Below are 26,422 nucleotides of genomic sequence, written 5' to 3' on the forward strand. Positions count from 1 at the left end.
TAGTTAGTAGGTAGTGTAGTTATTTCCCCCCTGGTAGCTTCAAATTTTCCTCCAGGTTGGGAACCACTGCATTAAAGCATAAACCAGGGTTCATGGGTTTCTTGTATATTGTGGTGGTATAACCCAATGGGGTCTGCTGCACTTGAATGTTCAGGAAGGGAAGGGCACCGTCAACACTACGTTCACACGTGAGACAGAGGACGGAACATTCTTCGTAAGTAGTCTAGTTTTTCTAGGTCTTCTTTGTTATTCACTGTCACGAAGGTGTTATCTATATACCTGTAGTATTGAGGAGAGCAGGGGATCTTACCGAGACCCTCTCCTCTACAATACTCATGTAGAAATTGGCAAATAAGACCCCTAAAGGGGATCCCACTGCCATGCCGTCGATCTGGCAGTAAAGATGTCCCCTGTGGGTGGTGAAGGGGGCCTTCTTAGTGCATGTTTTGAGAAGGGCTTTTAGGGTTTCTTTGGGGATGTTCATGGTCAGTGTGTCCTTACATCTGTATACCCTATTCAGGATATGTTCAATTGTCTCGTTGACTGGCACGTTCATGAAGAGGCTCTTGATGTCCCTGTAGAGGGAGAGTCGATGAGACTTGGTCCTTGCTCATCTTGACCCGTAGGGGCATGACCAGCAATGTCAGGAGTTTTCCCTACTTTTAGTGGGAGTTCTGCAGTCAGGGAGTACTCCTATGACTGCTAAAGCAAAACAATACAAGTACCCTTCCCCTGGCGGTGATGTAGAAAACACCAAAACGACCATAAAAAACTTTGTAACCTTTACACCAAATTAAAAATAATACCAATCCATTAAAAGACAAGGTTGGTGGGTACTCCAGGTACCAAGCACCCGCAGGGTTCCCAAAACTTGACAACCTTAAACAAGGCGAGGAGATAGAGGAAACAGAAGTATTACTTCTACCCCTCATTCCCTAGTGCCATGCCAGCCACGGAAAAAGGACCTAGAGCACTGTAGTCTTCCAATGCTGTTTCCACATCACAAGTAGTGGTTGACGAAAACTGATCAACACTTCAAATGAGTCAATTGGATGATTGCAGAGAGGGAAAGATTGCGCTTAAAAGCCAACGACGTGGCTACTGCTCAAAGGCCAAGGGGGTTTTACTTTAAACAAGGGTAAGGCATCTTCCTGAATACCCAAGTGAGACTCAATAATTACTTCTCTCAGAAAGAAGGAGAGAGCATTCTTAGAGAGAGGATGTGATGGGTTTTTGACTGAACACCAGAGGTTACAAAAATTCCCTCTGATTTTCTTGGTTCTTTCGAGGTAGTGTTTTAACACTCTCACTGGGCATAAGACTCTCTCTTGGTCCAAAAGTACAAGTATCCCTGTAAGGCTACTGATAGTGAAGAATCGAGGCCATGGGTTGGAAGGGTTTTCATTCTTTGCTAAGAACCCTAGTATGAACGTGCATACTGCATCTTCTTGGGAGAAGCCAACTTGCTTATCCAGAGCTTGTAACTCACTAATCCTTTTTGCTTTGGCCAAAGCAACCAGAAAAAAAAAGTCTTCCTAGATAAATCCCTGAATGATGAAGTGTTAAGTGGCTCAAAAGGGGACCTGAAAGCCAATGTAACACAACATCCAAGTTCCAAGAAACTGGAGTTTGCACATTCTGTTTCAAGGTATCGAAAGACTTAATTAAATCGGATATATCTTGATTTGAGGATATATCTAAACCTCTATGACTGAATACTGAATTCAGCATAGATGTGTAGCCTTTGATTGTGGACGTTGTTAAACCTCGAGACATCTTCAGATAAAGTAAAAAAATCTGCTAGTTGGACTAAAGAGGTCTCAGAAGAAGAGATGCCACGTCTCTTGTATCACCTGCAAAATACAGCCAACTGAGAGTTGGTAGAAGAGTCGTGCCTACATTTAGCAATAGTGTTTGCAACCTCTCTTGAAAAACCTTTTGCTCTGACAAGCTTCCTAACCGTCTGAAGCCTGTCAGAGCGAGAGTGTACAATCCTTGATGGAACCTACTGAAATGAGGTTGAGCAGATTTTGTTTCTGTGGCAGGAGCCTTGGAAAGTCTGTCAGAAGTTCTAAGAGGTCCAGAAACCATTCCTTTTGTGGCCAAAACAGAGCAATCAGAACCACTGATGTATTATGGTGTGATTGGAATTTGTTTATTACTTCCCTCACTAGACTGAATAGTGGGGACGCATAAACCTCCAGGTCCGACCAACCTTGGAGCATCGCATCCCGTTGCCCATGCTTGAGGATCCAGGGCCAGAGAGCAATACAGCGGGAGGCAATGATTTCTCAAAACAGGCCTACCATCGGCTTTCCCAACCATTTCCATGGGTTGGTGCACACCTGTGGATGCAGCGACCATTCTGTGGGTAGAACCTCTTTGCAACGGCTCAGCTCATCAGCAAAAACGTTCAACTTGTCCTGAACGAAGCGGGTGAGTATCTGGGTGTTGTTGCTTTGAGCCCAGAGGAAGAGATCTCTGGCTGCTTCGCACAGAGAAAAAGAGTGAGTTCCTCCGATTCCGTATGTATGCCACTGTGGTTGTGTTGTCCGAATCAGAGACAGATGAATTGCCTTCAGTTCCTTTAGATTTGTATGGAGTTTCCTCTCCTCTAGAGACCATGTCCCTGCAGCTTCCAAGTCTCCTAAGATTGCTCCCCAACCCAGAACCAATACGTCAAGAGAACAATTTTAGGTTCAGGTTCAATTGATGTAGTGACTTTCCTACAAGAAATCTCCCACCAATGAAGGTCTACTTTTACTCCGAGTGATGGGGAAGATGGACAAATCCAGTGGTCTTCCTGCTCCAACTGGCCTTTAGGAAGAATTGCAAAGGTCTCGCATGCAGTCTCCCCAATGACACGAACATCTCGATGGAAGAGAGGGTTCCCAAGAGGCTCACCCAAGCGTTGGCTGAGCAGGACTGAAGATCAAGTGTCTGACTTTCTGAATGCAAGACTGTACTCTCTTGTCGGATGGAAAAACCTGAAAATTCCGAGAGTCTATCTTCATCCCTAAACAGACTATAAACAGATGGGACTAGTTGGGATTGCTGTTGATTGACTACAATGCCCAAGTCCTGGGCCAGAAGTAGAGTTTTTATTAGGTCCTCCGTACATTTCTCCCTGGATGATGACAATAGGAGCCAGTCGTCCAGATACAAGCATACCTTGATGACCATCCGGTAAACCCATTGCGATAGAGGGGCAAGTACTCTGATGAAGACTTGAGGGGCTGTGGACAGACTGAAGCACAGAGCCCAAAATTGGAAGACTCTGTCCTGGAATACAAACCTCAGGTACTTCCTGGAATCCTGGTGTATTGGGATATGAAAGTAAGCGTCTTTCATGTTGATGGATACCATCCAATCTCCTTGTTGAACAGCAGAGAGAACTGAGTGAATTGTCTGCATTTTGAACTCCGTTATCTGCAGAGAGAAGTTCAGAGCGCTTTCGTCCAGAACAGGTTTCCAACCTTCTGATGACTTGGGAACAACAAACAGTCGGTTGTAAAACCCCTCCGAGGATAAGTCCTCTACCACCTCTATTGCTCTTTTCGTGAGAATAGTTGAAACCACCTTTGCGAGCGTCAAAAATCTCTCCAAGCCTTCTGAACACGCCTCCAAGGAGATGGGTGAAGACGTTAATGGGGGCTTCTCCATGAATGGGATAGAATACCTTCTTTGAGCACCTTCAGTACACATGACTCCACAGACCTTGCCTCCCTCTTTCCCAAAACTGAAGCAATCTGGCGGCCTCTGGGATACAGAGGACCGGATGCTCACTTGCTAGGGGAGGGTCTGGCAGTAGACTTCTTACTGATTGGCTGAATGGATTTGAGGCTCAAGCATGGGTGTAAAGGAAACCATAGGATTACGATTCGAATCCTTAGGCTGTCTGGTTGACTGCGCCAGCAGGTCATGAGTTGCCTTCTTTTGAAGTTCCGTTGCTACACGTTCTACTGTAGCTCGTATGACAAGAATGCTTTTGTCCATCACAGCAAAAAAGGGGGGAGGATCTTTGAGAAGGGGTAACTCCTTTGGTGGTGAACGAGCACCACAGCTCCGTTTTCTTGAGAATGCCGGTCAAAAAAAAGTGCAGCTAATTCCTGGGCTCCATCTCTTTTTGCTTTATCAGTGCAAGAAAGTACCCTGAGTCAATCTGCTGCAAAACTGTCTTGAAGGGAAGCGAAGCACAATCCTCAACTTTTTTAGTTAAGGCCCCACAGTCTGGTCAAGGAGACTGAAAATTTCAAACACTTTAAAGGTTCCTTCACTATATGACCCAATTCTTTGGGGAAAAACATGATCTTGGCTGAGTCGAATGAAGATCTGTGTGCAAGGTTGATGAGGCCGGATAAGTGCCCTTGAGAGGAGGCAGAAACTCCCAAAGATGGAGCTTCCCCAGTCACATAATACACATATCTCCTTTTAGGCAGTCGAGACGGAGGAGAACAAAACATTCCCCCTGTTCTCGGATAACCAAGAGTCAATGCCTGACAACGCTTTCTTAGAAGAAATGGATAAATACCACCTTGGGTAGCTTGCCTGTTCCCACGGGCTGTCGTAACATAAAGCAGAACCAGGAGAAGACAGCGCTGCAAGAGAAAAGTAAGTGGGAGAACGAAAAATAAAATAATTCAGGAGGGATGCATAAGACATAGAAGGCTGTTCCTGTTCTAATAATTCCTCCTCTGCCGAAGAAACAGAGGAAATAGCCAAGTCTTGCTGAGCTTCCTCTGTCACCTGAGTAGTCAAAGGCTTCTTTAGAAGTTCTAGGATATTATCCAAATGACAATGAATCGAGGTAAGCGAGGAGTCCTGAGTCGGAGGGAGAGGTTCAGACGTCAACTTTGAGCGAAGGGGAGGGACAGAGTTCTCAACAACGGCACTGCAGCAGGTTGCCCGCCTGTTAACAGAGAATCCGAATCAGAAGAACCTTCAGAAATCAGAGAATAATCTAACACTTCGCTATGTCTAGCTTTCACCGAGATATCAGAAGCCAATGGGCGAACTGCTCCCATTGTTAGCTTTGGAGCCACTGGGCACTTTGATCCCATGGGGCAATCTGCTCCCATTGTGCGACTGGCATCCACTTGGCGCTTAGAGGCCACTGGGTGCTTGGAAGCCACTGGGAGCTCTACATTGTCCCAAAAACTACAAGAGGGCTCCTGTCACTTATGCAGTATCGAGGGAGCTTGCCCCTCTACTGTAAGCCTTTTCAAGTGCCTGGAAGAGCCTTGGAAATGCCAGCTGCGTCCTTTGGACTCGTTAGAGTCTGATCCACTGGAAGATAAGGTGTGAGGTATACTTGTACACCTTTCCAGCGGTTATCCACCGATACCTGGGAAATAGCAACATGTTCGGCTAAGGAAGCAAACCCCACCAACCTCCCTTGGACTTACGGTTTGTCTCTCAGGTTTAGGGGAGTTTGGCAGGGACTTCCGTCTAAGAGCATCGGTGGGACGAGTAGCCACCCCCTCCACTGACAAAACACTTGCACCAGGATCACTAACACTTGCCTGGTCTAAAAGGACTTTCCCTGAAGCTCCTAGTTGAGCAACGGTATCCACTAAAGCGTCAAACTTGATGTCAATCCGAGCTTCGAGACTGGCAATGGTACTAGGTTCAGAGGGATGGAAGCCAGGTAACGGAGCAGAAGGGAGCATAAGAGAACTGGGAATAGGAGAAAAAGCAGTCACAGGTGTTGAAAGAACCAGTTTAGGTGAAGAAGACAATGATGCCCTAGTCTCGGCTCTAGCAGATGCCTTTCTCTGTCTAGCTTTTTCTAACTTGTCTAGTTAAAATTTTCCATATACCGTCGTCCCAGTTTCCACTCTATGCATGTCAAGTCAGAACAAATTTATCCTCGGCAATGATAACAAATTGAATGTGAGTCATATTTAGAAGATGTCAACCTGGTATTGCAGCCCTTGCTACAATACTGGTTACTAGAAACACTAGTGTCTGACATAATAAGTCACAATCAAGACAAATAATCCAACTAAGCTGAGTAATTTAGTACAGAGGCTACCAAACGTGCAGAATACTTCACGAAATCCTTTGATAAGCTCCAGTGAACAATCCTGACAATTCAAAACCAAGCTGCTTAACAATGATGTTGAGTCGTTGAGCGGCAGAAACGAACTGAGCTCTTCAGCTATATTGTACTTACACTTCCCCTGGAAGTGGGCGGGGGCACCTACCTGCACCAAAACAACACAGAGCTACTGCAAATTTCAAATCTAAAGCTGCCGTTAAAGTAGAAACTAACAGCTATGTAATTACTTAGTAAGTATATAACAATGACTTATCACACTGTGACTCTGTCTGCATGTGTACAACCAGAAGACCATGCATGCATTGAATAAGAGGGTATCACTAATTCTACTCGGTGTAATTTGGCATTGGTACCACAGTAACAGCCTGGGGTAGTCCACCTGTCCAAGAAGTCATGGGAAGACTTGGGGCACCAAGCAAGGTAAGGAGCCCCCATGTCAATCCTACCTATGGTAGATCTCCCATCTGCAGATGGGCAAACTGCCACCAACCCTACAAGGGGGAAGGCAATCATTTGAAGTCCACAGGGATCTCTTGTGAGATGACTTATTGGACTACTACTTCCAGTGCAAGGAAGAAGAGGCAGAGGAAAGTGAAAAGGAGGAGGGGAAGAATATATACACCTGCAATTCTTCACCTTAAACCTTACATGTTTTACTTTCCTATAGCAGTGCAGGAGAACTGGCTGAGGCAAGAAAAGCAGACACTGATAGACAGGGCAATGTGGTCGATTCCGAGGAGCATCTCAGTGTCTTCTCTCTTCTTGAGAAAAGTTTTGACTCAGAACAGTCTTTCAGTATCAAACGGACCTGTTCTGAGAACCTCCTTACTCCTCCCGAGAGTAAGGGGGGAATTAACAAGACTCATCAATGTCAAAGGTGAGAGCATTTCCTCCCAACAATACCAACGAATAGTTTTAAGCCTTTCTCCTTGTTCCCAAACCTTTACCCTGTGAAGGGAACCACCTCACACATTCCTCACAGGAAAGATCGGGACTGCAGGTCCTATCCTTATAGAAGGGCCAACATCAAAGGGGAGCCACTGACAAAGACGACATGAAGTGACCATACACTTTCTTAGTTTATTCTTCTCGAGCACAACCGTTTCACAAAAAAATTACCATACGTAAAGAAAAAGAAAAAAGAAATTTCAACTTAGCAGTATGCAGAAATGCAGCAAGACATCCTCACTGAAAGGCAGCTGGAGAGAAAGTGCTCATTGACAGCAGGTGAGTAGGGTTTCCCCCTACTCACCCACCTACCACTAATCAAATCACCCTTTCACAAAGTTTCAAAAACCAGTTCCACTGAGGAATACTCCTACATAAAAAGCAATGGTTTGTATTCCAACAGAAACAATTACCTTACAAAATTTTGGAATCTTGGGGTAATAACTTGAAAACAGCAAAGATCAATGTGATGAGTAATTTTTTAAGTCACTAGTATGATTGTTCTTCAGTAGCTTAAGCAGACCGAGAAATTAAGCCAATATACGAGACAAAGTTACGAATAAAGTATTTTAAACGTAATGTATTCACAAGCAACTGGCTTCGTAACTTTTTTAAGAAGCCAAACTCATTTAAGCAGGATGTGGTACAGCACTGTGGTTCAATGGCATTACTATTTATCTATGGTTTAATGGCATTACTATTTATCTATAAGTATTAAAAATGTTATAAGTAGCAGACACATAATTACCTGAAAAATTCACTTTGCCATAAAGATTCTGAATTTGTGGAGCTATGCCCAGTCTGAATAAGAAAAGACTGAGAGCATGAAGACAAAACACAAGACGGGGCATGTTCTTTTTATCATAAACATCTGTTGTCTCAGGATAAAATATCTGTTAAACAAAACCAAAATGAAAAATTGTAGATGTTGTCTCAGAATAAAATATCTGTTAAACAAAACCAAAATGAAAAATTGTAAGACCATATTATCATGATGATATTCCAATTAAACAAATCAGTGCTTAAATAAGTAAGATTTAATGCACTTCTTTTACTTCTAAAACCAACTGAATTTCTTACAGTAGCTTATCCAAACTCCTTTTATAAAACCTCTTAGGCTTTAAAATGAAAGTTCATCATAATGAGTGACCATCCATAATGACACTAAATTATCTCCTTACAATGCCCTAGATGAGACAATGAAAAATTACCATGAATTTCTTGATCCCTTTTACATTAATAAAGAAAAATGTTATATCAAATATTTCAAGATTACTAATACAAATTTATTTATCATTAGTAAGAAAAACTTTTAACATAAATACACAATATATGATAGAAATGGTTAATGTTAACAATCAAAAACCCATACAGTATCTTAGCTGATCAAAGGTAACAAAATCATTTGTAATACTTTCCATCGCTATTGCATAGTAATTCAAATAGTCAAGTGCACTGCACAGCTATTTCCAAATAAAACATTCATTAAACATTTGCACAACGAATTGCTTTCACTTGAAAATCTTTCATGTCATAAAATACAGAATTAAAATAGTAAATTTGCACAAATTATTCCATGCAATCAAATACAGGCATGCGACAAAAACAATTCCCTGAAAAATGATACTTGACTGTAAAAAAAGCAACAGTTCTTTGAAAATTATCTGTTGGTGCTCTCAGATTAAGCTGACCTGGTGCTGATGCAAACTCTTATTCTTTAAATAGACTAGAGTTAAAAATTACGAATAGATTCCGAAATGCTTCAAAATCCACAATGTTACACAAATATTGATTAATGTTTGGAAAGTATTACTTCATTATCTCCCTTTTTGAATGAATATAGAATGCTGCATAGGCTTGCTGTATGGATTTTACATGTCATTTAGCTATACTCTAATATGCAACAGTCTAGAAATACAAATACATAAAATATGCAGCAATAACCCTGCAGATGCAATAATTGCCTGAAAAATATGTGTATATAAAATAGGAACAAAACACAGGGATCAAATGTGAAGGCATTCGCCAATATCGTGACAAATAATCTGAAACTCAGCAGGAAAATATTACCCTATAAGAAAGTCATATTTTCTGTCAATAATATATTCTTGAACTATGCAATGGAGAAATTACCCACAATAAATTATTAATGATCTGACCATCAGTTGCTTTTTACAGTCACAAGAAAATGACACTTGGGATTTCTGTAAAAACTGATTTGGCAATATAAAGCACCACAACTTGTATGGAAATTACTGTCAAAAGGTACTTACAGGAGGTAACTTTATCTTTTTCAAAGCCTTCAGAAAGTAGTTTATGTTGTCTGTATGCCTGAAAGTTAATCCCAAGGATTTGTACCGGTTCAAGTTCGAATCGTATATTCGTCGAAGAGGTACAGTGTCAGGTGCAAAGAAGTGACCCAATTTTGCCAGGTAAACACCATTTCTCAGCTTTTCTTCTAATTCTCCAGCTTCAGGCAACTCTTCGTTTATGCAGGCTTCAATCCACCTGTTGATCAAAATGATATTTTAATGATAAAATAAAGTTTGTTCATACTTACCTGGCAGATATATATACAGCTGTATTTCTCCGAAATCCGACAGAATTTCAAAACTTCATGCACACGCAGTGTGGCCAGGTGGTTAGTACTCATTCCTGCTGCTGGGTGGCGGGAATCGGGAACCATTCCCATTTTCTATTCAGATTTTCTAGTGCCACTGTCTCCTGAGGGGAGGTGGGTGGGCACTATAATTATATATATCTGCCAGGTAAGTATGAACAAACTTTATTTTATCATTAAAATATCATTTTGTTCATGAAACTTACCTGTCAGATATATATACAGCTGAATCCCACCATTGGAGGTGGGTAGAGACAGAATAGGATTTAGGAAACAAATAAATGTAGGCGATTGACGCCTTGGTTCCTTACCTGTTAGCATAGCTGACTTCGAGGTTACTGTCACCCAAGCCTGCTTCTGCTTTACTAGATTCTCCAGCAAGGTAGGGACCTATAAAGCTGGTGAGATCTAGATGACCTGTCCACGGGGGCGAGACCACAATGGGACTAGATCATATGACCATACTGAGAGGGAAAAGAGCAACAACCAACCACCTGACCGAGCCTAACTAAGCCATTGAACCTAATATAGGCTAAAGATTGGGACGTCCACATCAATGTGGCCACCCAACAACCGAAAATACAAAAACAAGATTAAAAATACCACCTAACCCCTAAAGGATAGGATGAGTATTGCCCTCTTCTCCCAACATTGTGTCTGCGGAAACGTATGGTCCCAGCGAAGAACAGTCCTCAAAAGTTGACTTCACATCTCGTAAGTAATGCGGCGAAAACTGAATTACTCCGCCAGAAGGTGGTACCCAGAAGATCATTAAGAGACATGTTCTTCTGGAAAGCCACCGAAGTCGCGATGGCTCTCACTTCATGAGCTTTCACCTTAAGAAGCCTCATGTCATCTTCTTGGCAGGAAGAATGAGCCTCTTTGATAGTATTTCTTAAAAAGAATGACAGAGCATTCTTGGACATAGGCAAGATCAGGTCTTCTAACCAAACACCACAGATTGTCCGATGGGCCTCTTCTCTTCCGTCCTGGCTAAGTAGAATTTGAGAGCCCTGACAGGGCACAAGACTCTCTCTGATTCTTGTCCAAGAATCTCCGTCAAACCTTTGATTTCAAACGTCTTGGGCCACGGGTTTGAAGGATTTTCATTTTTGGCAAGAAAAAATGGACTTAGGGAGCAAACGGCATTAGGACCCCTAAAGCCAATGTGCTTGCTAATAGCCTGAACTTCACTAACCCTCTTCGCCGCCAGAGAAGTTAGGAAAATCAGCTTTTCTAGTCACGTTCTTGAGAGAAGCAGAAGACATAGGTTCAAAAGGACCTGACATAAGAAATTTCAGGACCACATCTAGGTTCCAAGGAGGAGTCATGGGCCTAGGAACCTTAACAGTTTCAAAGGATCTCAAGAGATCGTGGAGATCCTTGTTGTCGGACAAGTCTAGGCCCCTGTGTCGGAAGACTGCCGACAGCATACTCTATAGCCTTTAATGGTAGAGACTGCCAGTTTTTCTTTCTCCTGAGATGTAAAAGGAAGTCCGCTATTTGAGGCACAGAGGTCGTGGTCGAGAAATCTCGCTGCTCTTGCACCATCTCCTAAAATTGGCCCACTTGATTGATAGACTGAATTAGAAGAGGGTCTTCTGGCACTGGCGATAGCCTTTGCCACTGCTCTCGAAAAACCCTTGCTCTTGCCAACTTTGAGATAGTCTGAACGCAGTTAGACTCAGAGCGGGAGGTTTTTGTGGAATCTTAGGAAATGGGGCTGCCTGAGAAGATCTACCCTCAGGGGAGTGTCCTTGGAAAGTCCACAAGGAAGGTCATGACCTCTGTGAACCAATCTGCTGCTGGCCAAAAGGGGGCTATTAAAGTCATCCTTGTTCCTTCCGACGCTGAGAATTTTCTGATCACTTCTCCCAGGATCTTGAAGGGAGGAAAAGCGTAAAGATCTAGGCCTTTCCAGTCCCAGAGGAGGGCATCTACTGCTAAGGCTCCTGGATCTAAGACAGGGGAGCAGTAAAGAGGAAGCAATAAAGAGGTCTACTAGGGGACGCCCCCATAACTTCCACAGATCCAGACACACCTCCTCGTGAAGGGTCCATTCTGTCGGCAGAAGTTGATGCTGCCGACTGAGAAGGTCCGTGGATATTCTCTACGCCTCGCGATGAACCTTTGTGAGAATTGTGATCCCCGAGCATGAGTCCAAAGCAGGATCTCCTTTGCCAAACAGGGAACGGAGCGAGTACCCCCTGCTTCTTGAGGTAAGCTAAGGCTGTGGTGTTGTCGGAATTCACCTGAACAACTCGGCCTGACACTCGATCCTCAAGAATTGGAGGGCTAGATGGATAGCTCCTAATTCTTTGAGATTGATGTGCCAGGACACCTGTTCCCCTCTCCAGGTGCCTGACACTTCTTCTCCCCTCCTAGTGTTGCTCCCCATCCTTCCCTGGACGCGTCGGAAAACAACACTAGGTCGGGCTCTGAAGACGAGAGAAACGCCTCCTGCCAGTAACAAGGGGTCGAGCCACCACCTCAGGTGAGTCTTGACAGACGGAAAGATCTTCAAGGTCTCTTCCAGGTCCTCCTTGTTCATCCAGTTCTCCGCTAGGAAAAACTGGAGCGGTCTGAGATGAAGTCTTCCCAGGAAACAAACTTCTCCAGCGAGGAAATGGTCCCCAGCAAACTCATCCATTCCTCACCGAGCATGTTTCCTTCCCCAGGAGAGACGAAACTTTTTCCAAGCAATGTTGTTGACGTTCTTGGGATGGATACGCTCGAAAAGCCACTGAATCCATCTGAATCCCCAGATAGACGATGGACTGAGTCGGGATCAGATGGGACTTTTCTTTGTTGACTAGAAGTCCCAGGGACTTCGTCAACTCCAATGTCGAATTTAGGTCCTCCAGACACTGAGCTTGGGAAGAAGCTCAATGAGCCAATCGCCCAGGTAAAGCGAAACGCGGATCCCCGCCAAGTGAAGCCACCTCGCCACATTTCTCATGATCACTGTGAATATCATGGGAGCTGTGCTGAGACCAAAGCAAAGAGCTCGGAATTGGAAGACTCTTCCCCCCAGTACAAACCTCAGGTACTGTCTTGACTGAGGATGTATGGGAACATGGAAGTATGCATCTTGTAAGTCCAGAGAGACCATCCAATCTCCTGGTCTTAGAGCTCCGAGAACAGACTGTGACGTTTCCATCTTGAACTTTTCTTTGACAATGAATCGATTCAGTCTGCTTACGTCCAGTACAGGTCTCCAACCTCCCGACTGTTTCGGGACTAAGAACAGACTGTTGTAGAACCCTGAGAGGCAAGATCCTGAACTGGCTCCACAGCTCTTTTCTCGAGCATCTGCTCCAAAAGATCTAAAAGGATCTGTTGTTTTTCCCAATGGTAGGAGGGCGACAGATCCTGGGTGACATGCAAAGGGGTGGCGAATCGAGAAAGGGGATCTTGTAGCCTTTCTCTAGAACTTCAACGACCAAGAGTCCGCCCCTTTCGCCTCCAGGCTCCCGCAAAATGAAAGTAGCCTGGCTCCTACAGGTGTCTGGAGGAGTTGAAGATCACTTTTTGGCCCTGAGCTTTTGATGGGGCTGCTCCTCTGGAAAAACCTCTTCCTCGTGGAGTCGATTTAGAGGAAGAAGCTCCTCCACGAAAGGGCTGTTTCTTCTTGGAGGATAGAACTGAAGAAGACGAAGAAGGGACTGAAGGACGCTCTAGACGAATGGGCCAGTAGGTCCTGCGTTGCCTTCTCCTTAAGACTGGAAGCAAGATCCTTGATTAAAGGCTGGGGAAGAGATGGCTTGGACAAAGGGGCAAACAATAATTCAGCCCTTTGTGAAGGCGAAACTGACTTAGATGTGAAATTGCAGTACAAGGCCCTCTTCTTCAAAAGACCTGTACAAAAATGGGAAGCCAGTTCTCTGAGCCATCTCTGACGGCCTTGTCCATGCAATTCAAAACACTGGATAGCTCCCCAGGCTGATCGAATCGGGCTTCTAAGCTTGAGGTCTAAAGCACCCAAGCACCAGTCTAAGAAGTTGAAAACTTCCATAGATCGGAAGAGTCCCTTCAGATGATGGTCTGTCTCTGACATCGTCCACGAAACCTTAGCAGTCGACAGATGGGACCTCCTGGGAGCGTTGACAAGGCTGGCGAAATCTCCTTGAGACGAAGAAGGAACTCGAGAACCGACGCCCTCACCTGTCTCATACCACATGCCAGCCTTACCACAAAGCTTAGAAGGAGGAAGGGCAAAAGAAGTCTTGCCTTGGGACTTCCCGTTCCTCCATCCAGGCGTTAACCTTCTTGAAGGCCTTCTTCGTAGCCAGTGAAGAAGTCATCTTCACAAACCCTGGCGCTCTCCTCGCTTTGGAAGAGGCAACTGTGAAGGAGGAGAGAGAGGAGCCGAGGGTTTAAACTTATCACCGAATAAGTCCTTAAGAAGACCGGTTAACACCTGGTAGTCGGAAGACGAGGAAGCAGAAGGTTGATCAAAACCCGCAGACTCAGAATCGCCAGAGACTTCTCCTTCATGAATGGGCGAACCACGAGAATCACAAACAGCTTTAGGGGAACGAAGGCCTTGAGGTCCGATACGAAGAGGGATCTACTTTTCCCTGCAGGATCAGAATGCTCTGGAGCGTCCCGGCGAGCGTCTTGAAAGAGGCGCCCTGGCGAGCGCCCTGGCGAGCATCCGATCGGGAGCCCAACCTGCGCGTCATGCTGAGCGTCCTGCCGAACGCCCTGAAGCAGCGAGAGAAGCGCCCTGACGAGCAGCTAATGAAGAGTCCTGGATAGCTGCTTGCGAGGCGTCGTGATGATGACGAATCACGAGGGAACTAAGAGCTGTGAGGACGACAGGCGAAGAAGCAGGAGATGGAGACGAAGAAAAAGGGGCAGGAGACGGGACTTCCTGGACTTCTTAATGGGGAGCCTCAAGTCCTTGCGACGACGCTGTTCTGATTCCTTCTCGGCCAGAAGAGAGGCCAACTGACGCTGCATATCTCAGTAAGATACTCTTGGAAGGAGAGGTCTCATATCCAGGAGGAGAGGAGAAATCCTACGGGAAGAAGAGGGGCGAGGGGACGCCTTCTTCTTCCTTACAGGAGCAAGAACAGCTTCTCTCCTTAGAGCGACTGGGGCGCTCAGAAACGCCCTCCTCTGACGACGTCGGGTCCTCTTCTGTGGCGGAAAAGCTTCAAAATCCCGCACAGACGGAGAAAACTGACGTGAAAGCGTCATCTCTAAAGCTCCTCTTCAGCGGGCGAGAGTCCTTGCGAGAATTCCAACCCCTACGAGGGGAGGACGCCTCGAGGACGAAAAGCAGTCCTTAAGGATACGTGCCGGCACGATCCTGGCAGCCTGGGAAGTGACAACAGGAACTGCCGAAGGGACGCCAGATCGGTGGGAAGCCCCGTAACCCTCTTACGGCTTTCGACATGCCTTCTCCCTGAGTCCTGGGAGTCTGACAGAGGTCCAGGCCTAGAAGCATTATGGGGCCGATCTGACGCCCCCTCCACGACACTAGGGGGAACACTACACTGCACAGCACTTTGAAGCGAAGACACTTTGTTTTCTAGAGCACGGATGGTGTTCATGATCTCCGTCAGGGCCAAACCCCCCGCAGACACAACCTCAGGGCCCGAAGGCAAAACCACAGGGACAGGTACAACAATGTCTACATTGGGGTTATCAGGTGAAGAAATAGAACCCTGACTCTTACACACACTCCTGGAGGAAGACCTCCTGATCCTGTCACGCTCTAACTTACGAACATAGGAATCATACAATTTCCAGCTCGCATCAGACAAAGGCTCACACTCTTTGCAGCGATCATTGATCAAACATACATGCCCCCTACACCTCATGCAAACTGAGTGAGGGTCTACCGAAGCCTTCGGTAGCCTCACCTTGCACTCACTCACACAACATACTCGAAAGCTAGCAGAACTAGTACCAGACATCATTCAAGAGCAGTCAAAAGCAAAATCATAAACAGTCCACAAAAAGCGTATGCCAATCCACAAGCCAAAGTCAAAAACCAAAAGTCAATAGAATACTCAAGTGGAAAACTATGCAAGTTAACGAAATCCAGAGGCGGAGGTACTGTAAACAGATGTTAACAGTACCGGCGACAGAGAAAATCTGAATAGAAAATGGAATGGTTCCCGATTCCCACCACCCAGCGGCGGAATGAGTACTAACCACCTGGCCACACTGCGCCGCCGCAAGTTTTGAAATTCTGTCGGATTTCGGAGAAATACAGCTGTATATATATCTGACAGGTAAGTTTCATGAACAAAACAATAAATATCCCTTCTAAAAACCAGAGTAATGTGTATATAACGTACAGGTGGCAACTGTAAGAATTCATCATCATCATTATCTAAAATTTTTATATATCACTGTAAAATACTGTATAATCATAGACATGATGTAAATGCATTGATGACAAACCAATATAAATTAACCTAACATAAGTTACAGAATGACTACCTCTACTTTGACATTGCCAAACATTTGTTTTCAAGCAGTTTTAATGTTTACTAACACTTGTGTGCACATATCCTTAATTATGTTCATCCATTAGAATCCACATATACATTACATATTTTGTGTACAATTACTATATTGTATTTTCATACAGTATATAAATGTGCTATACTACTTTACACTGTGCTGTACTTCCTTTTTGCACACACTCTACTGACATACTGACTAACACACACACTACTGTACTATACTTACTTTTATGTATTCACCCAACTGCAGGCTATATTTAACTTACTTTTTGGCCTCTTCCAAATGACACAAATATTGATAAGATACATTCTTCTGACGCTGCTCATCCATTTCCTGGGCACTGATCCCACACTCCATTCCACCTAAGAAAATAAAAATCTATAACATGTGTATATCAGGTAAGAAAATTCTGCACAGTATATAACAATACTCAAGGTACTGTAAATGCACATTACAGATGCTATATTTAGCAAAGCACAGTGCCATAAACAATAAACTGTCAAGCTTTTTTGTATGCACAACTACAGAACTGTCAATCTTTTAACCATAAAGCTTCTAGTGTTCATACCTGATAAACTCAAGAAATGAAACCTGCAGTCAATGAAATTTCTTAAGTCTTACTTTACATACTGTAATTATAATTTTCATAAATTAATAATATATCACTTTTTTTGTACAGTACCTTTCACAGTTGAGTATTCTAACTTGTTGGTCAGGTTAACTACTCAATAATCATACTGTATAATACATGCTAAAGAACTTAAATAAATTTGCTGCTATCAATACTAGATCACAAGTTGTTATAAATCATGATTCTTAGTCTTATACAACCTAATTAGAACATTAAACCTCATTATATGGTATACATTCTAATACAATGAAATCTTTCAAAGGAAAGAGTTTCCTCAGACAAGCAGGTACCCAAGAGGTTTTCTGTTGATAAAATTGAAATGGGGGATGAAAATTTGTGGAATCTGGAAATTTACCAACACTTGCTGTACTGTATTGTAATTCTCTTACTCAGAAACTACAGTAGGTGATGGGTTAAAATAAAGTTGCTTTGCCAGCACTAGTCACTTGCTTTCACTGCTCCCCCAAAAAAGACCCTGATCCCACCAACATTGTTAGTTAGGCATGGGTAGGAAATAATTAACTGCCAAAAAATTATAATGATAAAAGATAGGTATGATAACCAGTTGGAAAAATATAAGTTATAATTTCAAACTTATAAATCACTGAATAAGTATGGCAATATAGTTTGGTAACTCTTGGCACTGTGCCAATATTGACTGTGTTCTGCATTGTTATTTCTTGTAATCTCATCAACCTGAACAACTTTTCTTTTATGTCACTTCCACTGCAAAAGAATACAGTAGTTACCGTGACACAGGTTGCAAGTTACACATCAGTTAATCAGTTAGGTATTCAGTATAGTATTATGTACAAAAAAAAAAAAAAAAAAAAAAAAAAAAACTGAGGTAGTCCTATGCACCATATACACGGGCTACCTTTACCCGATTCATTATTACTGTACATTACCTTTCAGCATTTCTCTGAATAAATCAAAATAGTTTTGAGGGAATGGCAAATCTTTTGCAAGAATTTGGTACTCAAAATCTGTGACATAAGCTTTTTAGTCTCTATACTGCATTTTCCTCTACTTGTTGAGTTTTACTTATAATTAGGCTTAGCATAATTCATTTCTAAAAGAACATTTGGTAAAATTTTTGAAGTAAACACAACAGTTTTCCTAAAAAAAATTTCTGACAGTTCTGCTAAGGATTCTGATATATCCTTCACAAGCCAATTATTTTCGTACTCTGCTACTGTACTCCCCTTCCTGTCCAACCAAAATTTAGCAAATTATTCCTATGACAAAAAAATTGCCGCCCATTACCATGCCTTTATTTCTGCCAATCACTGACTGAAATATTTGCGTTCTTTTGTTTATAATTTTTTTACATTCATCCCCACGGGGCTTGAACTAACACTTTGGCCAGTCTGACAGTAAACCAGTAGCTGCCGAACTAGGGGGACATGGTAGTAGTCTGCAATTTTTCTCCTGTGAATTTCCAACAAAAAATCAAAATTAAAATTAAGAAAACATGAAAATTAATTAGGAAAACCATACTGCAATAACAATACTTCCTAGCCTAACCTAAAGGACTAGCCTAGGTCCTATCCAGACGCGCCCTCCAGGCACCACCCCACAACTTACCCAATCATGAGCAAATGTAGGCTAAATCAGACATGGGCTATGTAAAATAGCATCCTAATGATTTCATTTCAAATCTGTGCACGCTAACAAAATTTAATCAAATAGGTACAGGCTATAGGTTTATTTAAAATAAAAAAATTCTGAATACAAGACTTCACTGAGTAGACAATGTTGCACTGTCCACCAGAACCTGAAAGGGGTCAGGAAGATCTTTTTCCATTTGGGCATATAAAAAACCTTTGATTGATTGGCCTGGGAAGTTACAGTACCCAAGCCTATGAGGACAGACAAAAGTAGGAGACAGCAACCCTAGGCTAAAATGAGTTAGGATGAGAGTAACAAACTACAGCGCAATTTTCAATGGGCCTAAGCACTATTTGGTTACAGTGTTCAGAAATCATAAAAATAGCCTCAGCTATTTCTGAAGGTTAACTTAGGCTAGCCTATCTAAGCCCAGGCCTATTTCATTGCTTTTAGTCCTAACCTTGGCCTAACTTATGTCCTGTAATGAGGTCCTTAGGCTACCTAGCCTATTATGTTAAATGCCAAAAACCAACTTTTTTATGGATATTAAACCAGACTACAGCAAAGTCCACCGCTCTTTGCAGCTAAGCCCCGCCCACTGCACGCCAGTGATTGGTTAGCTCTCGAGGGGTGAATGACGTCACACTAGTTAGCAGTCCAAATAATTACCATAACGGATTTGACTCCATTCGGTCATGTTGAGCGTCGTGCATGAATGATGACACAACAGGTTTGAGTTCCCGGAGTTGTGAAGTATGCAACTGATATCTCCGATAAAAGATATATTAAGCTATATATTATTAGGAAGATCTTGGATCATTTAGTCTGTGCATCTCTTTTTAATTTATCATGCGGAGCCTGAATACACAAGCATCTTGCCTTTTTTTTTTTTTTTAATTGGTGTTGGCCTACATAAGCGATCCCACATAGGCCACATTAATTGAAATGAAGCATAGACTTATGCAGCCATGTCAAATGTTAATATCATTGAGAGATTAGGCCTACACATCAATTTCTTATATTTTGGGGCAATGACAGGTCATAGGACTACACATCAAATTCTTATATTTTGGCGCAATGATAGGTCGTAGACCTACACATCAATTTCTTACATATTGAGGTAATGACAGGTCATAGGACCACACATTACATTCTTATATTTTGAGAACATAACAGGGTATGGGCCTACACGTCAATTTCTTATCGCAAATAGTTTTCTTCCCGTATCTGTTGGAAATAGAGTAACTTTTAATTAATATAGTAGTTTCAACTCCACGATACATAATGCATAATATAAAGTGGAATGTACAAGTATAAGCAAGTGCACATGCACAGACATGCGTGGATGGCCATAGTAATTGTAACGCCACTTATACCACAGAGAATAAAAGTAAAACTTATGGGCACGTAGCCAATGACACACAGATCAATCAGAGGACTGTCTCAGCCTTACACACAACTATCAAACTGCTCTCAATGAAATATATTGAAAATATATTTACAAAAGGGATAACAAATGCTGCTGTAGCATTTCCATGAAAATGAAGGGTATGGTAGGAAGGCATCACAAGGTTCTTAACAAAATAAGAAAAAATGATAGCTGAAAAAGTTATGTATGAAAGGATCCAAACCAGTCTGCGAGTAGCCCATGATATTCATTTGCTTTTGGAGGCATTCTTATAGGTTACCCTGTTGGACGAAAGGATACATGAGCCAGTAAATATTCTCTCTCTCTCTCTCTGTTGTTGTTAGGAGAATATTCTAGCGTAGACTATGTTCATAAAGATCTCGATTACTTTTAATTAAAACAAATGACTAAATTTCAATTGACAAGAGTAGGCAGATAATTCTTTACATCAGGATTTTATGAACAGGTCTATGTTTATTCTGCAGTTGTAGGTCACCATATGAAAAGTTTTCGGAGACACAAAACTAAAGCACCATAAAAAAAAAAAAGAATAACCACAATAAAACGACTGAGTATAAGATAGGCCTATAATCCAAACACCATAAGCTGTATAAACTGACAAAAAGACATAGGACATCATAGGTCTATGTCCATTTTTATGATCCTGTTATTTTGAAAGAAGATAACATCCTTAAGAAAATTCTCAGCAAATTATATCCCATATTACTCGTACAGCCTACTATACTGTAAAACTTGAAGTTAAACATAGTCATATACAGGTTTTGTAGAGTGCAGTCACTGCTTGTCATCCCTCTGAATGTGTAAACGAGTACAATGAGATCGATTTTATGACTTAAAATGTAGTTAAATTTTCTGAAATCAATATGAAATATCAGTGTGCATAGGTCTGAGAAAGTCTTTAAGTTTAGAATGGCGAACACACTTGACAATAGCAGACGGTAATTATCATTGTCCAGTGATTCAAGTGCACCGATTCGAACGCAGACATTCCCTGTGTCACCTCCGTGTTCAGGTGAACCTCCTTTACGAAATGCAACACTGCAGCATCACGGAACACTCCTGACTTCGTTCATATTTTCCTTTTTTTTAACCACCTTTATTGAGATGCGTATTACGATTATATTTCAGGGGATAATATAATGTTTCCTTTTGATAATCTGCAGAACGTAATTTAGTTCGGTACGATAACCATTGCAATATTAATGAACATGAAAAGAACCACAGATTAACCAACTTTTCGAAACTATTGCCAGCCAACGAGCTCTACGGGATGGTCGTGACGTAAGCCGTGGGCGGGGCTTAACTGCAAAGAACGCTGGACTTTGCTATAGCACTGGACAAAGGATGGCTAGGCTTAAGTTTTAACTAGGGTCTACAGATAATTTTCTAAAGACTAATTAGGAGTGAACCTAGAGTACGCTAAGGGCTCAGGGATACTGTAGGCCTTTTCAGAGGGAATATGACAACCAGACTTACCTTACCCTAGACTAACCTTAAACACTGTGCCTTGACTTGGTGGGGGCTTCACTCCCCCTGGACGTCCCCAAGCAAGTCGTAACCCTTACACTGCATTCTAGGCTAGGCCTAGAAGCTTATCTAGAAAATCCACAGTAGCCTAGAAATACTACACTAACCTTGCCACAATACACAAGGGTCTTTATTACTGTACAGAAAAAAACCAACACGCAAAATAAACAAAATTTTCCCACATAATCGGCTAAAAGACGTCAATCAAAATCAGCTGATCCCCACCACTGGGATATCAAGGCCCGGTTCCCACACAATGATACACTAGAGTATAAAACAAATATTCACGGTAACAAAGTAAATGCTTAATGCCGACGTGTTGTCGGCACTATTACCTTGACTTTGATGCGCCATCGTGAGGTATTCTGCAGACAATTACCACAAAATATTAGCATCCACAACGACTACTTTCCGCACGAACTGTTGATACCGCCATACCTTCATATAAAATCTAGCTTGGCGCTGATTGGTAGCAACAAAATGTAACTCAGGCGCTGATTGGCTATTCAGGTTAATCTCTTTGTCTTGATTGGTTAAAGTCTTTTAGTCAAAACCAATCTATACTATATAAGTAACAGATATCTATATAAAAATCAAATGCTGCTGTCATTAACTTACCGTTACCTAGAAGAGATAAAAATTAGATTTTTATGAGATCAACTTGTCTCGCTGAATTGTTATGGAAGATTTTGAACCTCGAGTTTTTCGCACCAGATAACGTAAATAAACATCCGATTGAATGCAATCTCAACCTATGCTTCATTTGGTCTTTAAGTTTGATTTGAAAACAGGAATAACATTGATTTATACAATCAACACCAAGAGTAATCAATAAACCACCCTCAGCTTTGATCAGTTACATGAATCAAATAACAGGATCTACGTTACGGAGTTACACCGTTACGCCCACAAGGAATGACTTCGAACAAGTGGGCGTTGTAAGGGTCTCCCACCTCCATGGTCTAAAAATTATTTGCTAAACTTCCTTTTCACTCATGGAGTATAATATTCACGGGTTACAAATACGAGCAAGAGTCCATGTTGGCACAAAGCAAGACTGCTCTAACAACCACAAGCATGGCTGGCGTATGGCCCGGGCTGTATACGCAAAAATAAAAAAACAAAATAATAATAAAGTTCAATTAGCATCATATTGCACTAGCCTACATACTAGACTAGGCAGGCTGGTATTGACAGTAAATGGGGCCACTTGATGGTTTTTTAACGCAATATAAAACAAGAGAAAGGAAGGTTGAGGTAGCTTCAATGACACGTTAGATTTATCACGAATTTCCGGACAGCTCCAAATGCAATGTGATGGAATGTATTCACCGTATCCATATCGCGCAGGGGATGAAGTCGTCACCTTATTTTACGGGTTGTGAAGATTAAACTCTTACTCCCGTATTTTTTCTTAAGGTTCTAATTTAGGTTATATATATAGTTTATACATACACACACACTCATATATATATATATATATATATATATATATATATATATATATATATATATATATATATATATATATATATATATATATATATATATATGTATATATATATATATATATATATAAAATGTGTGTGTGTGTAGAATCTACTGGTCACTTTTTACCAGATCCATATGTAATTGCAATAACCACAATGCCCTCTTGACTTTTATTGTGACTTTTCTCGTTGATATTTTGCAAACTTAATTTATTCATAATTCGGACAGGGGCGTTATTTGATGCTTTCTTCTTCATCGTTATTTGATGCTTTCTCCTTCATAGATGATTGCATAAGAATTGTTACCTATCAATGGCACATTTTAAACACTAAACCATAATATCAGTCAGAAATGTCATATAGCCTACCATTCAGCATCAATAAGATCCCAACTCAGAAGTATACACGCATTTACGTATTAAGGATCAAGAAACTGGATTTAAGAAATTAATAACAAAGTCCAACTTGCATCAAAGCGAGTTAATGATTAACTGACTAAAGCTTGATGTCACGAAAACCTATCCAACTAAAGAATGAATGAATGACTTGGTATGAAAATCAGGAGAAAAGGAGATGAATGAGTGAGAAGTATATATATATATATATATATATATATATATATATATATATATATATATATATATATATATATATATATATATAATATATATATATATATGGACTTTGTTATTAATTTCTTATATCCAATTTCTTGATCCTTAATACGTAAATGCGTGTATACTTCTGAGTTGGAATCTTATTGATGCTGAATGGTATATGACATTTCTGAATGATATTATGATTTAGTGTTTAAAATGTGCCATTGATAGGTAACAATTTTTATGCAATTATCTATGAAGAAGAAAGCATCAAATAACGCCCCTGTCCGAATTATGAATAAATTAAGTTTGTAAAATACCAACGAGAAAGGTCACAATAAAAGTCAAACGTGATATATCTGTTCACTAGCACAAAAAACAGAGGCACAAAAAGGACCTTTTAATAGAGACCAATTTTCATACAAATAAATCATAATATTCATGTCATGCACTGCGTCAGTAATCACAATTAAGGCCTTCCACAGACAAAGGAAACGAAAAACAGAGACGAAAGATATTCAGGGATAAAAAATCGCCTAAAACAGACGAGTATCCGTTGGTGAGAAAGCAAAACATTCTAAACTTGCCGCCATTGTGAGAATAATCCTTTGCGATTTAATGGTTACCTCATGAGCTGACGGTACTGACGTAGCGACAGCTGATGTTCTAGTGCCCACTTAGGAACGTCGTTGTTAGAGGGGCAGCTGGTCCTGTCGGATTTTATTCAAGCAGGCACCCAACCTGCTTTCAATGTGGAAATCACTCATTTTCGGGTGGCAAGATTAGGCAAAGTTTCTTTTTTTCTTAGGGTCTGAATATATAAATATATATAGACATAAATGGTAGTATGCATGTGTGTGTGTGTTCCAGTATAACTCTGAAACGCATTGAGCAATTTCAAGCAAACTTGGTAAACATATGATTTTGTATCTGGGAAAGAATACTGTGGGGGTAAGACATCACTGGCACCAAAGGGGGTGGGTGTGGGAAGGAGGTGACATGTAAAAATACCAGAAAACGACAGATATTAGTGTCTAATCCATAGTTTTTGAGGTCACTGAGATGGATAGTGACACTCCTGATGCCCTTTAAGTCCAAGTTCAGCCCTGATAGGGAGTGGGGGTGAGAAGGGGTGGGATAAAAATAGGTGAAAATGTGAAAATGTGTCTAATCCAAAGTTTTTGAAGTAACTGAGATGAATAGTGACACTCCCAATGCCCTTTCAGTCCCAAGTTCAGCCCCGATAGAAAGCTGGGGTGTGAAGGGGTGAAAAATATGTAAAAAAAATGAGATATTAGTGTTTAATCCATAGTTTTCAAGGCCGCTGAGATGAATAGCAGTACTCCCAATGCCCTTTAAGTTCAAATTCAGCCCCAATAGGAATGGGGGTGAGAAGGCGTGAAATATAGTGTCAAAAATGTGGAGCAACGTAACTGAAGCAACTATCTTAACAGGAGAGAGAGAGAGAGAGAGAGAGAGAGAGAGAGAGAGAGAGAGAGAGAGAGAGAGAGAGTTTATTGGTTGTCATTCAGAGTTTTCCCAGACACCGCTGGGTCAGTCTGCTAGTATATATGTACAGATAGATAGATATATATATATGGCACGCATATCAGAATAGAAATTTTGGGAAATAATAAAGATAAGCAACGAACAAATGTAAGCTGATAATTAAGTAAGTAGATACAACTTACAATAGAGAGAGAGAGAGAGAGAGAGAGAGAGAGAGAGAGAGAGAGAGAGAGAGAGAGAGAGAAGACTGGTGAGGAAAACAAAAACACTTCCGGAGATATTTTCACATGTTGATGGAAGACGACTTTCCATTGTATCTTGCTTAGTTACTTCTCGAGAAATATAATGAATTTATAATTACAACAATATGAACGTGGGACTTCCCTTCTACACTACCTTGTGAATCATGGAGTACCAAACAACGCGCATTCTCACATCCTGCAAACGAACAAACTGCAGCACATTTCCGCTTTGCTTTACGGCTAGTTATTTATATTATACTCACACACACACACACACACACACACACATATATATATGTATGTTTGTATGTGTATATATGTGTATATTGCATGTATATATATATATATGTATATTATATATATATATATATATATATATATATATTTATATTTATATATATATATATATATATATATATAAATATATATATTACATATATTTATATATATACACTCTGTGTGCTGCAAAGGACCTCTGACTGAGACATTTCGCCAGATGTCTTTCCTGTGCTTAATCGTCTACTAACCTTCTTAATCTCCTGCCTCCCGTCTCATAGTTCTCACCCTCCTCCATCTCCCTTTCATTCATGTCTCATCTGCATTTGGAACTTTCAAAATTTCCCTTGTGGCATCATTTCTAACTCTATCCTGACACCTGAACCGTAATCTTCTATTTAAAGCTTTATTCTCAAATAGAGATTATCTTTTAAAAAGAAGTTCCATTTTCATACCATGATTCATGTCTTTAAAATAATAAGGATCATGCTTTATGTATCATATAACTCTCGTATGCAATTTCAGTCTATCTGATTTTTAAACTCGCGTTTTTTAATCTTTCATTAAAAATTCCAGCTCAAAAGAACTTGTAACGGATATCATAATCCTGAATATTTAACATTTTCGGCCTTATTAATTCATTCTCCATTTAGTGTTATTTTATCCTCGTTGTACATATTCTGAGTTCCATTTCTCTAGATATATGATGTCTTCTATAGTGCAGGCCTTGTAAATCTTTGGGTATTTTGCTGATTAAAATAGCATCATAGTCTACGATTGTCAGGTTCCTATCTTGTCTCGTATCCACACCTTCTCTTCCGTCTCGTGCCACTTTTTTCATTATAAAATCCACAAGAAGGGCAAATAGCAAAGGCGAAAAGACATTTACTGTAGCATCTCAATAATCACTTGACAAGACCCCATTAACATTAACCTTAGCTTCGTTCATGGATGATTTTCATTGACTCTACATTGTCAACCGGAATGACAGTA

General features: G+C 41.2%; 1 protein-coding gene across 2 annotated transcripts in view; it reads right to left on the minus strand.

The window, feature by feature from the left end:
* Positions 1 to 22,624, minus strand: part of LOC136825509 (ras GTPase-activating-like protein IQGAP1) — a 235,338-nt gene extending 212,714 nt beyond the window's left edge. The window contains exons 1-4 of one of the 2 annotated variants that reach the window (XM_067082078.1): positions 21,932 to 22,624; positions 16,381 to 16,477; positions 9,283 to 9,517; positions 7,758 to 7,902 (exon numbers count right to left, since the gene is read on the minus strand). In XM_067082078.1, the coding sequence (XP_066938179.1) occupies positions 7,758 to 7,902; positions 9,283 to 9,517; positions 16,381 to 16,472 (472 nt within the window). In that variant the 5' untranslated portion in view covers positions 16,473 to 16,477; positions 21,932 to 22,624. Of the gene's footprint in view, positions 1 to 7,757; positions 7,903 to 9,282; positions 9,518 to 16,380; positions 16,478 to 21,648; positions 21,788 to 21,931 lie in introns of those variants that run through there. The other variant, XM_067082077.1, reaches the window with a different exon arrangement.
* Positions 22,625 to 26,422: the final 3,798 nt, after the last annotated feature.

The sequence above is a fragment of the Macrobrachium rosenbergii genome, chromosome 37 (genome assembly GCF_040412425.1).
Source record: "Macrobrachium rosenbergii isolate ZJJX-2024 chromosome 37, ASM4041242v1, whole genome shotgun sequence".
In the NCBI taxonomy this organism is placed as follows: domain Eukaryota; kingdom Metazoa; phylum Arthropoda; class Malacostraca; order Decapoda; family Palaemonidae; genus Macrobrachium; species Macrobrachium rosenbergii.